The sequence below is a fragment of the Neolamprologus brichardi genome, chromosome 20, assembly GCF_056152115.1.
Source record: "Neolamprologus brichardi isolate AB-2024 chromosome 20, ASM5615211v1, whole genome shotgun sequence".
NCBI classification, from domain to species: Eukaryota; Metazoa; Chordata; class Actinopteri; order Cichliformes; family Cichlidae; genus Neolamprologus; species Neolamprologus brichardi.
In genome coordinates, this window is record NC_142123.1 from 33,694,924 (window position 1) to 33,711,774 (window position 16,851).

General features: G+C 40.6%; 2 protein-coding genes across 2 annotated transcripts; both read left to right on the plus strand.

Moving 5' to 3' along the window:
* The first annotated feature begins 1,273 nt into the window (after positions 1-1,273).
* On the plus strand, positions 1,274-6,142 carry LOC148097057 (C-type mannose receptor 2-like). The gene is made up of 6 exons (XM_087833642.1): positions 1,274-1,307; positions 1,501-1,676; positions 2,218-2,413; positions 2,555-2,887; positions 3,763-3,854; positions 6,023-6,142. Exons 1-6 carry the CDS (start codon positions 1,274-1,276, stop codon positions 6,140-6,142), a joined length of 951 nt encoding a protein of 316 aa, XP_087689768.1.
* Positions 6,143-9,052: 2,910 nt separating this feature from the next.
* LOC148097058 (lymphocyte antigen 75-like) lies at positions 9,053-10,960 on the plus strand. Its single transcript, XM_087834176.1, has 4 exons — positions 9,053-9,224; positions 9,705-10,043; positions 10,281-10,399; positions 10,829-10,960. Exons 1-4 carry the CDS (start codon positions 9,053-9,055, stop codon positions 10,958-10,960), a joined length of 762 nt encoding a protein of 253 aa, XP_087690302.1.
* The last annotated feature ends 5,891 nt before the right edge of the window (positions 10,961-16,851 follow it).

Below are 16,851 nucleotides of genomic sequence, written 5' to 3' on the forward strand. Positions count from 1 at the left end.
CTGGCGGACTTGGTTCTGTGGTAGGTCTTAAAGGGTTAAAAAGTTGAAGCTCGGTCAGTTAATTGATGGTCGTTCGTCCGGCGCCATGTCCGGCCGATCTATTGAGCAATGGAAGGATTGCATACACGCTTACAATACATATATCACATATAATCTAGAAACAGGCCTGAATAAAGGCCTGAGTGTATTCAGCAACCTGCTGCGTTTGAGTTTGCTTGGTAACAGATGACTCAGAATAAGTCAGGAAGTGTATTTCTGAAACTTTGTTTCCTCTGTAAAGTGTGCATGTTTTGGTGGTTATTTTGAGGAGCTGTCTGGATGAGGCTATTTGAATAACCAGGTTATTCATTATTGTCTTTTATTCGTTTATATTCTTTTTATTAAGCTTTGAGTAGTGGAATTTAATTAAAGCATTTATTCAATATATTACAAATATAGTTTTAGTGGATTGTTGCACATATGAGAGTGGCCTCTGTCTGGTTGGGAGCTTTAGTAGGCGAGGTGAGAGGTGAAACAAAGTGCCTGCAGAATTGACCGTTTTGTTGCAGAGCATCTGAGGTTTTGGAGAAGCAAGAGCGAGATGAGCTACCGGAAGCACCTGGCTTGGAGGCGAAGAAAATGTTCTTTTCAAACTGTGTCAAAAGTCGTCACCAGAACATTTGTGGTTTTGGAAGTTATGCATGTATTGCATCTGCTTTGACGCATGAGGGGGCGTCATAAATAATACCCTGATGCTATAAAAACAACTGCTTGTGTATTATTGGGCGGAGATCGGCGCTGAGTGTGTGACAGTGTTCATCTCCCCACACGTGTGTTCATTAAAATCATCGTTTGACCGAACCCTCCTGGACCAGTGTTGTGATGTTGAATCCCTCCTGTATCCCTCCTCAATATTTGAACCCTTAACACAGTTTTGAGCCGGCCCATCTCATAATATTCATGCTTGTGTGACTTGAAGGCTTTACCTTTTTCATGAAGTGGTATAATAAGTGTAAATAAAATATCTATGAATCTTATTACTTCTGTTCCTTCCATGTTTTTCTAGATGGGGTGTAAGTAGGTTTCCTTTAAGTGCTAATTAGCTCGGGCGCCCTCATGCAAATGATTGACTGTAAGGCAAACTGATTTGACTTGTTTTGAATTGACTTCTGCACAAACACATGCGTCCATCGCCTCCTTGGAAGTAACTTGCATATTCATTTTGCATGAAGATGAAGATGAGAAGTCATTTCACAACAGTCGGACCAAAGGAGGAAGCAGGGAACATACAAGAATGGAAAAGGCTCTGTTCATCATAGCGGCATCAGGCAAGTCTGAATTATTACGTTTCCATCATCATATTTAAGTGTGATCCTTGTGATGAAGATTATTACTGTAACTCTTCCCCTTTGATGATGCATTAGTGTGTTATATTTACTGCTGACACAAATTTCCTGCCAACAGAATAGATTACACAGAAATGTACGACTGAAGCTAAACTCGTTTATTTACTGTTTGCAGGCCTGTGTGCCGTCGCCTCCAAACATCACTACCAGTTTGTTTATGAGCTGAAGAACTGGACTGAAGCGCTGAGTTACTGCAGGGACAAATACATAGACCTGGCTACTATAGACGACATGCAGGATGTGCAGACGCTGAACAGCATAATAGATTTAAGCAAAATGACCACCAGCAATGTAAATTATTTTTTTATTATTTTTTTGTGACAGTAGGACTTTAGGTTTTTGTACATTATTTGAATTTTATGGTACTGAACTATATTTAAACTATATTTGCTTGAAAGATCACTTTTCTTTTCTTACTGTTGCCAAGTGCTCACATGGGGTCATCTGATCGTTGACTTCAGTATAATAAAGCCGATTGAGGCAACAGTTGTTGTGATTTGCTTTTATAAAAATAAAACTGAATTATTTTGAATTGAACTGAATAAGGTTAGCGTTAGGATCTTGTGAACTTCCAAATATTTGAATATAATTTTTGTTAAGTGGAAAATCTTCTTGACAGAAAAATTGTGATGCAAAAATCTACAAATTAATTGAGATTTTCTTAATTTGTATTAATCTTTATAAATAAAAATGGAAAAAATTAAAGAACTAAATTACAAAATATCACAAAATATGAAATGTTTTATACTGTATATATCAGTGCTTACTGATAATCTGACAGCCTAACTCATATATTTTATGTCTAATGAAACAAACCCACTGGTGCTTTCAGAGAGTCTGGATCGGGCTGTATGATGACGTGAACAGCTGGCGGTGGCCAATGTCAGAAACCAGTGAGTTCAGAAACTGGTCACCTGGACAACCAGATAACCAATTGATTATAGAAAACTGCGTATATATGCTTGATGGACCGTGGTTGGATGGCCATTGTGAGTATGTGTTCAGATTCGTCTGCTCTGATAACAGAGGTGAGCATTTTTCAACAAAGCAGCTCATTTTTTAAATTTTTGTTGCCGAGCTTTTATTGATGTTTCAACAACGGCCTAATAGTTTAGACTTACAAATGCATTTACGGTTGTACACAGCACTTGAGTATGGTCTGTTTTCAGGGTCGACTAGGACATTTGTCTTCATTGACAATATTCAGTCATGGGCGAACGCCCGGAGCTACTGCAGACATCATTACACAGACCTGGCCAGTGTGAGGAACATGACAGAGAACCAGGAGATAGATGACCTGGTACCTCCAGGGATAAGGGTGTGGATCGGCCTTTACAGAGATTCCTGGAAGTGGACGGATGGAAGTAAACCCTCATTTACATATTGGAAAACAAATGAACCCACTCATGGAGCAGAGAATTGTGTGGCAGCAAACTTTGGAGAAAATGCAAAATGGGAGGACTGGACCTGTGACTGGAAGAAGGAGTTTGTTTGCAATGTTGGTAAGCATTACTACCTGAAACATTGGCTGCTATTGGTCACAATTTACAAACTACACCCTAATGTAAAAAGAGCAGGTTGTAGGTAAAAGGTTCTTGCTGTACATCCACTGTTGTGGTGGCAGCTGCTCAATATGTCAAAGTAACTGTATGTGAGAAAACAGTCCTGTACAGTGAGCTCCTAACTGCTGGCTTCACATTTTGTCACCCAGAAACCTCAAGTGGTCACACGGTTTATTCTGCCAGATCCACATTTGTGTTGTGATGGAAGCTGCATCAACTGTTGTGTTCAGTGCTGTTGGCCTTTGTTTTATTTTAAGGTTTTTTTCCAAAATGACCTTTAACAAGAAAGCCTCATTTCTGCTGTTTAATAGCAAAGAAATGTAAACGTTTTAAAAGTATGTCAAATTGTGTCTCTAACAAACTGCTGTGAAGTCTCACAGTGTCAGCTTTGTTTTTATACATAGATATAAAAATATGTACTGATAAATGATCAGAATTATAATATTTCTGACTGAATCAAAATTGAAATCAGTGACGACACCCAGCCCTATTTACTGTGTAGTTATTTTTCTAAAGAGAAACGCTGTGTTCCACCTTATATTGTTGTTTATATTACACATCAGCAGAGGTTTGAAGTGAGCACTGTAATATTATTGTGAATATTAGTATGACAGGATGGGTCATAACAAATGGGCCATTTCTGTGTTCTGGTTGTCGCTTATATATGAAATTAAAACAACAAACCAGGAAGGTTAATCTGAGATTTTGGCACTCATAAGTGTTTTATGGCAAGTAAATTATGTATGTAAAAGCAGAATATGAAAATGCAAGTGAAAGATGATGAAGGATGTAACAATTTGTTCTTATTTTAAAAGCACCTGTTTACAAGGAAGTGGTGAGAGTGAATCTGATCAACTCCGGTCTGGATCTGACCCAACCTGATGTGATGGAAGCCATGCTGAACCAGGCAAGTCATGTTTATTTATTAATATACATGAGAGAGAGATTATACATGCACACATACATCTGTGTATGTGTGCAAGTATAATCAGCTTTATCACAACACTGAATGTGGATCTAACAATCTGTCTGGATTCAGTTGCACGACTGTGTGAGCAACCTAAGACTCTCACTGCTTCTGGGTCTGTCCTGGTGATGTGTCACTGAAACTGCCAGTCTACTGTATCTGCTTCACAACAATATAGAAACAAGAATTTGCCTCAAATCAAACTTAAAGCAGTGTATGACTTCTACTTGATCACTGAACAAGTGCTTTATTACAGCATATAAATACATTTTTCTTCAATATTCAAAACACTGAATATTAAAGAGGATTTCATCTGTGTATTAAAGTTGTCTACACAAGAGACACCTCAGGATGTTAAAGTTGCAACTCCATTTGGGGGGATCATGTCTAAGGAAGGACCGTGGTTCCATCCATGGCTCCTTCAGCTCATGTACCTTAGGCTGAGTCAGGTTTTGAATTGTCAGTTAGACTATATGTAAGAACTAGGGATGCAACGATACCAATTTTTTCAAACCTATACGATACCGATACTTGGATCTGAGTACTTGCCGATACAGAGTACAAAAACCGATACTTCTACCACACACACACACACACACACACACACACACACACACAATTCACAAAATGAATTGGAAGACAGGTTTTATTTTATTCTCTGCAGATAAAAAATAAAATCTTAATAAAAATGACCACAAAAAAATTTCAAGTGAAAAATAAGCACTTCTGTTAAATTATTGCAGAGTCTCCACATTGTAATTTAACAAAATATCACTGAACTATTGGCACTGTCTCGAGCTTTCAGAATAATAAATAAACACTTCTGTTTGGAATAAAAGAAATACAAATTAGGTTTGAGAATAAAATAAACTTTTAAATTGTTGCAGAGTGTCCATATTGTAAACAAACAAACAAAATAACGAAAGTATTTGGCATTGACGAACGAACTCCTCATCTGCCCGTGGATCATCAGTCCACTGTGCCGTTAAACCGAGGACTGACATCACGCACACACTGCTTGTCTTTACCTCTTCAGAAAGTTTTGGCACCATTATCTCCCTGATGTGTGGGCGGTTGGGAATTTCATATCGCAGCTCGAGTATGCTGAGAAGACGGTGCAATCCTATGTTTTCCACTGCCGGCATTGGCTGGTCATCCAGAGCAATACAATGAGTCAAGCCTCTGTTATTTTAACTGCCCGTGGATTTTCTCTTGACATTTTTCATCGCTTTTCCAAAACCTGAGTTAAAGTTGGCTGTTCCACACTGCTGACATGTTTAGCCTAGCTACAGCAGCCTCCAGTTTCTCTTTTTTATCTGGAGCTGCCAGTCTCACTCGCCTAACCCTGTGCCTGTTTAGCGCGGGATGTCCCCCTAGTGGCCAATCTAAAGAACTACAACAGAAATGACAAGCCACCCTCTGATTAATGAAATAAGTTGGTATCGGTTCATGGTATCGGTTAACTTTTACAAGTATGAGTACACACACATTTTACAGTATCGGCCCCGATACCCGATACCAGTATCAGTATCAGTGCATCCCTAGTAAGAACCATGAGTCTCAGTCTGTTTCCTCCTGGCAGATGAAGCTGTGGGGAGTAATCCTTTGAGTACTGTGAAAATCATCAGCCCACAGTGTTCAAGCCAAATGCCTCAGGTTAGGACCATGATCCTGTTTGGCCTCTGGTTATGAAAATGAGGTTCGATTTAATCCACGAGTGCTTGCTCTGTGCACGAGTTTAAGATCCACTGAAGTCACAGATATAAAAGTACACGTGGTCAGTACGACGCTTGCAAAGAGCGATCAAAAAATAGTAACCAGAGTCTGAAACAAGGTGTTCAAATAGTCCTCCTTTAAGAGTAGCTGCGCCACATTTACATCTGGGATTGTTTTATTTTTATCACACATTATAATAACTTTTTTATATATTTCATTTCCAATATTTGGACCAATCTCATGTGCTTTTGTAGTTTTATTAGACATTATTATTAGTCATCAACTCTCTTGTGAAATATTACTGCAAATTTAAATATCTTCTCTTAAAAATAGTTTCTGAAGAATTTAGTGTATATTATTGTCTGAGTAATATTAAGTATTTTGTGTGTCAGATCCAACAGGAGCTGAAGGAGCAGGGAGTACAGGGGGACGTCAAACTGAGCTGGAGGAAGCAGTCAGACGGATCGGTCTTCCACAAGGACGAGGAAACGAAGAAGAAGAGCATCGTCTGAAAATAGTTCAAGAAATGTTGTTTTCGCCTTTGACCTTTCGAGTGCTATTGTGCCATATTATCATATTATTCTATGCTTTGTGTGAATATCATCATCCAAACAAAACAAAAATCTAATTATGATGTGTTTGCATAGTTTTACATAGTTTTATTCTTACCTGTTAACATTTAAAACACAGGACGTTTGCTGGGTATTTGGTGACAGTTCACTGTAATTTTAATACATGCGGTTTTTCACTGTTGCGCTTTACAGACAGCCACTGAGTGTTTGATGCAGTAGAAACAGAATTAGAAGCTGATAGAGGCTGTAAAGATGGCGCATTCTTCACAAAAGCAGGTCAGCCCCACGCACCGGGCAAACTTGCTAACGGAGATTTGCCACATTAGTGCGGTTATAGCGTTAGCGTAATTTTAACTAGATTAAAGCTGACACCACTAATACATACATATATATATATATATATATATGTACGAATATTATGAGATGGGCCGGCTCATCATTATCCTGATTTGCATTTGTTTGTCTCACTCAGTCCAAAAATTACATCAATAGGGAGATGTGGATGTCTACCAAAGAGTAAATAAAAGGGGGAGTATCCTGACGAGTCACTAGTTGTGCAATTATAGGCATGCACAACTTTGTTTACATAGTCACTCCAGTTTTCTTTCTTTTCCTCATCCAGGGTCCGCAGCCTTGACAGCACGGTGCGATTAAACCTTTCCACTGGGTTCCCCTGTGGATGGTAGGGTGTAGTCTTTGAATTAGCTATCCCTGTGTACTTCTGCAGCTGATTGAATAAATGATTTTCAAATTCTCTACCTTGATCATGATGTAATTTACCAGGAAAACCAAATTTCAAGGAAAAGTCATTAAAAATTTTATCTGCTGCTGTTCTGCCAGATTTGTTGCATGTAGAGTAGACTTGAGCAAACTTGGTGAAGTTGTCCTGTAACACTAAAATATACTCATACCCTCCCCTGCTCTTTTCGAGATGGACATAGTCTATGTCTATAAGGGTGCAGTAGCCGGCACGTGACACATGGGGGCCCTACGCTGAACTGTAGGTTTTTTCTGAATATTACATTTGCACATGTGTGATGAAAAACTCAATATCTTTGTACATATTCGGCCAATAAAACCTACTCCTTGCCAAATTCATCACACAGTCCACCCCCGAGTGACCCTAGTAATCTTGCCATCCCTTTCTGTGCCCCACTCATGTATTGAGCCATGTGCCTTTTCATCTTAGCCGCTATGATGCCTGACAGGAGCTTCCACGTGGTGCTGAGGCAGGTTATTGGTCGGTAGTTTGAGGGGACCGGTCCCTTCTGGGGGTCCTTGAGGATCAGGACTGTCCGGCCTTCGGTTAGCCATTCTGGGTGTCTCTCGTCAACTAGCAGCTGGTTCATTTGCGCTGCCAGACACTCGTGGAGTGCAGTCAGCTTCTCAGGCAGTAGGCGTGAACCATGTCGGGGCCTGGTGCTGTCCAACTCTTCATACTGGAAACCCTTTCATGGATGTCTGCCACTGTGATGGTTACTGGAACCTGTTCGGGGAGGTCGCTGTGGTCTGCCACTGAGCATTGCCGTTATGGGTTGCGTCCTTCTCCCATATGCTCTTCCAGTATTGTTCCATCTCCAGCCTTGGTGGTGCTGTTCTCATATTGTTCCCCTGCCACTGAGAGTACACCTTGGTTCGTTGCATGAAGAACAGATTTATGTTGTAACTCATCAATCTCTAGCTGTGAGAGCAGTCCCTTCTTTCGAATGTTGGAACACTGAGCTACTAGTTGTTTCGCCGTCATTGTGGATGTTGGGTATCAAAGAATCCATAGGTCCCTCATCCTATTCATGTAGCCCCTTCTGCCAGGGTTACTTGCGTAGTAGCATTCCAACAACGCCCTGTTTTCGTCTCTTGCCCACCGATGCCTTCTTGTTCCAGTAGCCCACTTCTCGTCAGGGTGCCCTGGTTCCTCAACACCTGACGCGGACCTTGTTGATCAGGGCGACGTCCGAGCTGGCATGCCTTCATATTTATGTCTCGCTCATGTCTGCGGTAGGCTCGCTTTGCATGGGGGGTCTAGCCTTAGGACCCTTACTGGATACAGACACCCCAGGCGGGAATTGAACTTGCCATCTTGGGGTGGCTGTAGCAGTGGCAGAGCAGGTCAGCCACTAATCAGAAGGTCGGTGGTTCGATCCCAGGCTGCCAGGCTACCCTCCTGGCTGCATGCCAAATATCCTTGGGCAAGATACTAACCCCATGTTTGCCTGCTGGTGGTGGTCAGAGGGCCCGGTGGCGCCTGTGTCCGGCAGCCTCGCCTCTGTCAGTGCGCCCCAGGGCAGCTGTGGCTACAATGTAGCTTTCCATCGCCAGTGTGTGAATGTGAGTGTGAATGGGTGAATGACTGAATGTAGTGTAAAGCGCTTTGGGGTCCTTAAGGACTAGAAAAGCGCTATACAAATGCAGGCCAAATGCAGGCCATCCTCCACTCCAAAAGCCTATATATATATAACTTTAATATACTGTGTGTGTGTGTGTGTGTGTGTGTGTGTGTGTGTGTATTCATATCTTTGTGGGGACGAGAAATAGGAAGTTTAATATGCATGTGGGGACCAAACTCCCACTCCCCACAAGTTTGAAGGCATTTTTGAGACTTAAAATATGGTTTTATTGTCAGGGTTACAATTAGGTTATGGTTAGGTTTAGGATAAGCGTTAGGCATTCACTTTTGATGTTTAGGGTAAGTGGCTAGGAAAAGTATTATGTCAATTTGATGTCCCCACAAAATATGAATATGCAACATGAGGGGGGGATCGAGACAGATGTTAGCTATGGAGGCTAAAAAAGTCATTTTAAAATTTGTCTTTGCAGTATGGCTGGATTGGGTTATACAATAAGAAATGGTCGATGACAGGCACAGACGTCTACAAAAACAGTGAACTTGAGTTCAGAAATTGGGCACCTGGTGACCCAAACAACCAGAACGGTAATGAAGAATGTGGACAGATGATCGGTACCGGAGAATGGAATGATGTACCTTGTTATCTAAATGTTATGGCAGTCTGCTCCAGTGTCAGAGGTGAGGATTTAAACACTTTAAAGACCACAACACAAAGCAGTTTCAGTTCTTCATCTATGAGTTATGCCTGTTGCTGCACACTTTTATCTCTTTTCATACAGCTCATATTGATAACTAAAGATCAGAGAGTTGAAATGTAAGCAATAAATCATGACTTGTGCATTTAAGAAATTAAGTGCAGCCTGTCTAGGACTGAGGACTGACACAAGTGGATGTAAAATATTATGATGGCTCAAAGGAGCTTGCAAAGAAAAGCGTCTGGACTTCTTTAAGTTGCTTGAAGACGTTTCACCTCTCATCCGAGAAGCTTCTTCAGTTCTAAGGTCAAATGGTGGAGAGTCCCAGATTTAGAGGGAGACCTTAAACACTTAATATGATTTATTTAGACTGTAATGCTTTTTGTTTTGTTTTGTTTTACATATTAATGTATTGCAAAAATATCTTATGATATTATATGGCACTTCACTTTGATCTGTTCAGGGGCTGATGTGGCTTTTATCTTAATCAACAATCCCATGACATGGACGGAGGCCCAGAGCTTCTGCAGAGCTCATTACACAGACCTGGCCAGTGTGAGAAACATGTCAGAGAACCAGAAGATAAAGGAGCTGATACCTGCAGGACAAAAGGTCTGGATCGGCCTTTTCAGAGGCTGGATGTGGAATGATGGACGTAAAGCCTCATTTACATACTGGATGGTCAACGAGCCTAGACGTTACGCGTCGTATAATTGTGGAGCACTATACTTTGGAGATGCTGGAAAATGGGAAGCCTATAGTTGTGACTTTCTGAGAGGATTTATTTGCTACAATGGCTCAGGTACCCTCCAGGTTTACTTTGATTGCAGTTGCTGATATAACAAAACCCGCTGCACTAACAAAAAGTGACTTATTCTTAAGAAAGTGAGAAGATGGATTTGTTTGTGTTGTTGTGAGGTTCACGCTAAGTTACACTAAGCTTTCTCTGCAACTAACAGCCAACTTCAAAAGGTCTCACATTAATATCCAAACAGTTATCGTCCATGTCACTGATAAATCTGCTTTTTGTTAGATGAAGAAGAAAAGCAGAAGGAAGTCGTGCCAATCGTTTCAAAACATGTGGTGAAAGTGAGGCTGGAGAAAAGCCCGTCTCTCAGTCTGAAGGACTCTGCGGTGCAGGATGAGATGCTGCAGCAGGTAATCATATCTGTAACAGATGTTTTATGGATTGATTAGTTGTCTGTATTTGATGTGAGGGGCATTTTCACAAATCATACTGAAAACAGAGGTCGAGTCCTAAGTTTCCAGTATCAGCAAACTTAACGGCGTACACGTGTTTCATTCTTCCTACTTTGATGTTTTCATGGGCTCTGAAAATGGGATGTGAAAAAAAAGAGATGCTTGAGAGAAGAAGTATGATATTTCAATTTTTTATGCAATTTATTTTAAGCATGTTCCAACCATGAAGAGTGATGCATAGGACCAGGGCTGTGCAGAGATGTTTGAAGGGGCTTAAAGTTAAAAATGGGCCCATAGAACCAGGCTGAACAACAACACACATTCATCTAGAATCTAGTATGGAATCGCATCATACTATATCACTGTCATCGGGCGGGGACAATGCAGAGCAAACATAGACTATGTCTGCCTGTTGGGTACAACGTTGCTGCTGCTCCTGCTGCTGATAGTGCTGGAGGGCAGGGCTGTGCTGAGACTGCAGACATGAAGAAGTCCATAGGAGAGATGCTAGCTGATTAAACCATAAGGCAACAAAACTGTAAGACATAAACGGGGCTCTGCCTGTGAATCACTCTTTGCCTCTCTTCCTCCTTCATCTCCTCATCTCATCTATCACTCTGAATCTGAGAACAATCTGCTATTGCATTAATCTGTTATTTCATTATTCATACTAATCCATAATAAAGTAATGATAGAAAAATGTTATAGAACCAAAACACTGCAACTGTGTTGATCATTGTTTTTATAATAAAATATCTCCGCAATGCAACAGCTGGTACAGGTCTTTTTGTTACCTGTGCGTTTTGTAATCCAGCTGCTGAGGGATCCACAGCCTTTAGCTCCTCCTCATGTCCTTACAGGGCATGTCTGGACAATGTTATAACATGAATAATAATTTTGAAAATCTATACACATAAAACACACACACATACATACAGTGACATTTTATACCTTCTGCAGAATACTGGATATACTTTCCATACTGATCCAGAATCCTTCCCTTCTTATTTATTCCTAGTGCTTTAATAATAAAGTGATGAGAATTTTAAAAAGCAATAAATATAAAATAATGTATTTATGATGAATCGGTTTGTTTGACTATCCACTCTGTGCAGGCAGAAATCTTATTAAATGCTTAAAGTGCAGAGATACAATAATGTTGCTGCTGTAAAAATCAGAATTTTGTCATTTTGTAAATGTAAATCTAATATAATCTCTTTCTTAATGTATTTTCTTTAAAACACAATGTTTGCATTTTCTAATATCACTATTATAATAATCCATAATTATGTGGATTTGCATATTAGATAAATATAGATGAAATATAAGCCCTCCAGAAAGGCAAACTTACTTTAAAATTAAATATGTTCCCTACAAAATGCAGTGAATGAACTAAGGTGAAATCTAAATCACATCACAGTTTTTGAAGGATCTTGGCTGGTAGGTCGTTCCATCTTGGAGAACTAACCACAGATCTTCTGTGGATGTAGGCTTCTCACATCCTTCTGTCTCGTCATGTAATCCCAGACAAACTGCATGATGTTGAGATCAGGGCTCTGTCGTACCATCACTTTCAGTACTACTTGTTCTTCTTCACGCTGAAGATGTTTGGGGTTGTTGTCCTGCTGCAGAACACATTTGGGGCCAATAAACAATCATTTACATTTCTGAAAGCATTTTTTGTTTACAGCATTTTTACACATCTGCCTGAAACTTTTGCACAGTACTGTGTTAACTTTTCACCTTTGAACCCTGAGTTGTTTGACAGTTCATTAAGAGCTGTAATCGAACTCTTAGACAAACTTTCTTTTTCCGTCTTTGTTTCAGCTCAAAAAGAAGCTGAAGGACCAGGGAGTGAATGGAGACATCACAGTGAGCTGGAGGAAGCAGTCAGACGGAGAAGTTTTCCATGAGGAGGAGACGAAGAAGAAGAAAAACAAACATGATGAGTGTCAAATGTTGGTAGAAAATCAGCCTTAACGAGCGATTTGTGTCCTTTAAAAGTAAAAGAAGATTCTGCAGTTTGTCTTTTTTTTGTTGGAATCTTGGATAATCTTGGTTAATGCTAATGTGTGCTGTTTCTTTAATTCTGTTTATTTCACAACTCAACAGGAAGTTGTTGAATTTTTTGGCAAAATTAGTAACGTAATGTTGGGTTTTTTGACATATGTACACTGTACTTACATATAATAGAGAATAATGTCTTTATACAGCCTCTTTGTTTTTCCACTGTTGTCGCACCGGTGAGTAAAACGGCCTCTTGTCAGTTCATATATCTGGTTAATGAAAGTTGAAGACAACAACATCAGGGAACTTAAACCGCTGCTCCTCTGCATTGGAAAAATGTAAAACACGACTGATTGCCTCAAAGATAGTAAACTCAATTTGTAATCCACAGCAGGTTGGAGAAAGAAGACTTCACACACTTTTAACAATCACCCACTGTGCTGTGCAATCGCCTGATTCGAGCTATAACTTCACTATAACTACCCGCCCTCTCCTTTTCTCTGGAGCAAAAAAGAATTAGAATAGAATAGAATTCAACTTTATTGTCATTGCACATGCACAGGTACAGGGCAACGAAATGCAGTTTGCATCCATCCAGAAGTGCTTTAGTGATATAGATATATTACAATATATATTAGCAATAATATAGATATGTAAGTATGTTACAGAAATGGGTCAAAAGCTACTTTATCACATAATCATATTTATTGAACATATTTCACTTCAGTTTGCATAATTTCAACATTTTCATTTTCAAATTAGTTACTCAGAAACGACTTATTTAGGTTGTTCATGCATAATAAAATATAATAATATCAAAAACTTTTGTTTCTGTCTTTTTGTCTGCTCCACTTTTGTCACACGGGCACTTTATTAGCTCTGATTAGATTTCATATTTGATCAATTCAATTACAGCAGGAACAACAATCAGCAAAAGCACATATTAAACTGTCACCCTACATTGCACCCATAAGGGTGGGATTTTAGGCCTTTTACTCGTGGGAGTGATAACTGCTAATAATGGCCTTGAATGTACTGACCTGAAGCAGGTGGTCCTTCCTCTCCTTCATGTTTCCATTCACTCTGGGAGAACAGCACATCCCTCACTCTTTCACAGCAAATGTCTGACAGTCTATAAATGCACCTATGTGTGAAATGTTTGGGTTTCTATTATAATCCATATTTTTTTAATAATATATTTATAAATTATAAATTATATAAAGTAGGAGGAATGGAGGGCTGATTCTGTTCTTCCACATTCTGCCTAAGAAGCGAGTCCATGTATTCTACAGTAATAATTCATGGCACTGTCCTTCCCCATTAGCGTGGTGTGAGACAGGGCTGGGCTGACCAAAATCTCATATATCGCCCTGATAACGATATGTATCGCAAAATAGTGCATTTTGTGTTAATCCTGTGAATCTCGGGCAACTAGTCTTGTGTGAAGTGTTTCCAGCTGGGCGTCGTGTACCTGGATTCGAGTTTTTGACCAATGCATGAAATGATACATTTTTAGACATAAGTTGTAACGGCCACCGTTTTCTTTGTGAGTATTACACGGCCTGTTCTAACGTTTGAGTCTGTATTTTTAGCACCTGACGGCTCTTTTTTGCTCCTCACCCATAAACTCTCTCCATACTCTTTCACCTGATTCCTGCACAGGTGGTTGAAGAGGTTTGTCTGAGTCTGGTGGGGACGAGTTTGCGGGATAATTTGCATAGTACAGCTTTATGGTCAGTGTCAGACTTTTCATAACCAAACCACGTCCGTGCTACAGAGGGCAGGCTTCTTCTAAGGATTTGATGGTTATTATCTAATTCCAAAATATGTTTTCTTTTTATTTGATGAGAATGACATTATCTTACCTCACATCACAGCTTTGTCTGCTTCCGAGAGAACAGACGTCGATGTTCCAGGTCATTATAATCTAATTATAAAGCCAAATTTAAAAATAAATATGTAATAAAATCCTCATCTTTAAGCAATGGAGTGTTAAATCTGCAGTTTTTATGGTTTAGTATTAAAGATACAAGCGCGTGATCACTGACAGCTATGGGTGTATCTCAGTGTCTGAAATGTCACTCGACAATGAGCTGCTCACTAGGAAATAATCTAGACAATATTAGGAGTGATGGGCATGTATATTCCTTACAGTTGGGGTGAAGGAAACGCCTTGTGTCACAAAATCTAAAACAGCTCATGTAGTGTTTAATTACATGTGGCACGGGTGTGGTCTCTGGCGTGGTCTCCAGGAACAAGAGAGCAATCTAAGTGTTCAGAGAGTGTACAAAAACCATAGAAGAATGAGGGGTCATCAACATCTGGGCCGTATATGCTTACAATACCTACTTTATGTAGTGGTTGGCCACCCAGCAGTGGATAAACTAGTATCCTTCTGGGCCCCACTTACTGACAACACTATACTGGAGCCTAGTTATTTCACTGGTGCCTCATTACTCTCCTCTTTCTCCTCACTAATCAGTTTCCTGTGTACAACAACTGCTGTTGTGTAATTTAGAGACCATAGGTTTGACTGCAAAGGGACACATTTTGCATACTTCTTCGTAAGTCAAAGAGCAGCTCCATTTGCATGTAATGGGAGACAGATTGTGTTTTACAGGAAAGGCCACACAGTACAAAGCTCTGAACTACACAGAAACATGTAGATTATTGGTGCTGAAAGCATGCTGTGAAAACCAAACACAACTACTCACTGAAAGAGTGCAATACGCTAACAAATAACTTATGACTCCATTAGCCACAGGTAAATATTGGCTTCATATATGATATTGTCTATTGCTGTATAATTGAGAAAGAGACGCCTTGTGTACTGGTCTAAATTGTGCTGTCTTTACAATGTAGCGCCATCACAAATTACTGTTTTACTTCCCTTTCCTTTCCATGTTTGTCAGAACAGGTGCTTCTCTGTGTACAACTTGTTCTCTGCATTGGTTGATTCTGGTCATCTGGACGCAGCGTTTTCGGCAGGAGAAATGTTTCGTCCCTCAGCCAGGTGACTTCTTCAGTCTCATTTGACTGCAGGGTTTTCTATCCTTATAAACAGTACATTTGGACAATGACTGAAAGCAGCCCACTGAATGAACAATGGGCTCTGAGGTCAGTTCCTTGATGATTAATATGCAAATTGTCTGACTTGATCAAACGGCACTGATCAATAACCATGAGTCCCATTCACAGAGAGTTGGGGAATGGCTGCAATCACAGCATGTAAGATGGTGACAGATGTACCCTTAGGCCCCTCCTCGATTCAGAGATGGTCTTTCCCTTTTCACGTAAATGGCCTCCTTGACTCCGCCTTCAAACCAGCGTTCCTCCCTGTCCAGGATGTTACATCCTCATCATTGAAAGAGTGTCCACTGGCCTGTAGGTGTAAACAGACTGCAGAGTCCTGGTATGACGAGGTAGCTCTTCTGTGTTGTGCCGTCCTCTTAGCCAGAGGTTGTTTGGTTTCCCTGATGTATAAACCCTGCACTTAACAGCGTACACTATGTTACTCTGTTTGTGTCGGGGGACCCGATCCTTGGGGTGGACCAATTCTTGGAGCGGAGTGTTTTGGGGTTTAAAAGCCACAGAAACCCGGTGTTTAGAAAAAATGCGTCTCAACTGCTCCGATACTCCTGACACGTACGGAATCACTACAAGTTTTCGCTGGGGCAGCGGTTGCCCTTCTCTCCTGGATCACCTGGAGCTTTCTTTTGGCGCCTTCTCAGCTTTGACATATGACCACCTGGAAAAACCACATTCACTCAGGGCCTTCTTGGGTATGACATTCTTCCTCTTCCCTGGCTGTGTCTGTGGGGATGGTTTTCACGTCCTGATGACGCCCAGTTTGTGCTCCAGTGGATGATGAGAGTCAAACCTTAAATACTGTATATACCCTATGTGTAGGTTTACAGTACACGTCAGCTTTTAGATGTCCCCCACTACTGTTGGAAATCTCACAGTCTAAGAAGGCCAACCTGACACGTTTCATATCCTCCCTGATGAATTTGATGTGTCGGTCCACCGAGTTAATGTGATCAGTGAAATGTGGTACGTCCTGAGATTTGATTTTCACCCAGGTGTCATCCACATACCTGAACCAATGGCTTGGTGGTGTTCCAGGGTAGGATAGCAAAGCCCTCTTTTCCGCTTCTTCCATGTACAAATTGGCCACGATGGGTGAAACTGGGGAGCCCACGGCACACCCATGTTTCTGCCTGTAGTACTGACCCTTGTATGTGAAGTAGGTGGAATGAAGACACAGTTCAAACCCACTTGGTCGATGCTGAGAGCGGTCCTGCTGCTGAGGTTGGTGTCATCCTGTGATCTCTTACAGACTACCTCCAACGCTTCTGTGACTGGAAGGCAATTGAAGAGAGATGTAACGTCGTACGAGACCA

Excerpts from the sequence above, each read along its gene's own strand:
- LOC148097058 (XM_087834176.1), top strand. The coding sequence starts at position 9,053 with ATGACAGGCACAGACGTCTACAAAAACAGTGAACTTGAGTTCAGAAAT. Across the intron at positions 9,225-9,704 it reads AGTCTGCTCCAGTGTCAGAG|GGGCTGATGTGGCTTTTATC; the intron begins GTGAGGATTTAA and ends TGATCTGTTCAG. Across the intron at positions 10,400-10,828 it reads AGGATGAGATGCTGCAGCAG|AGCAAACATAGACTATGTCT; the intron begins GTAATCATATCT and ends GGGACAATGCAG.
- LOC148097057 (XM_087833642.1), top strand. The coding sequence starts at position 1,274 with ATGGAAAAGGCTCTGTTCATCATAGCGGCATCAG. Across the intron at positions 1,308-1,500 it reads GTTCATCATAGCGGCATCAG|GCCTGTGTGCCGTCGCCTCC; the intron begins GCAAGTCTGAAT and ends TACTGTTTGCAG. Across the intron at positions 3,855-6,022 it reads TGGAAGCCATGCTGAACCAG|ATCCAACAGGAGCTGAAGGA; the intron begins GCAAGTCATGTT and ends TTTGTGTGTCAG.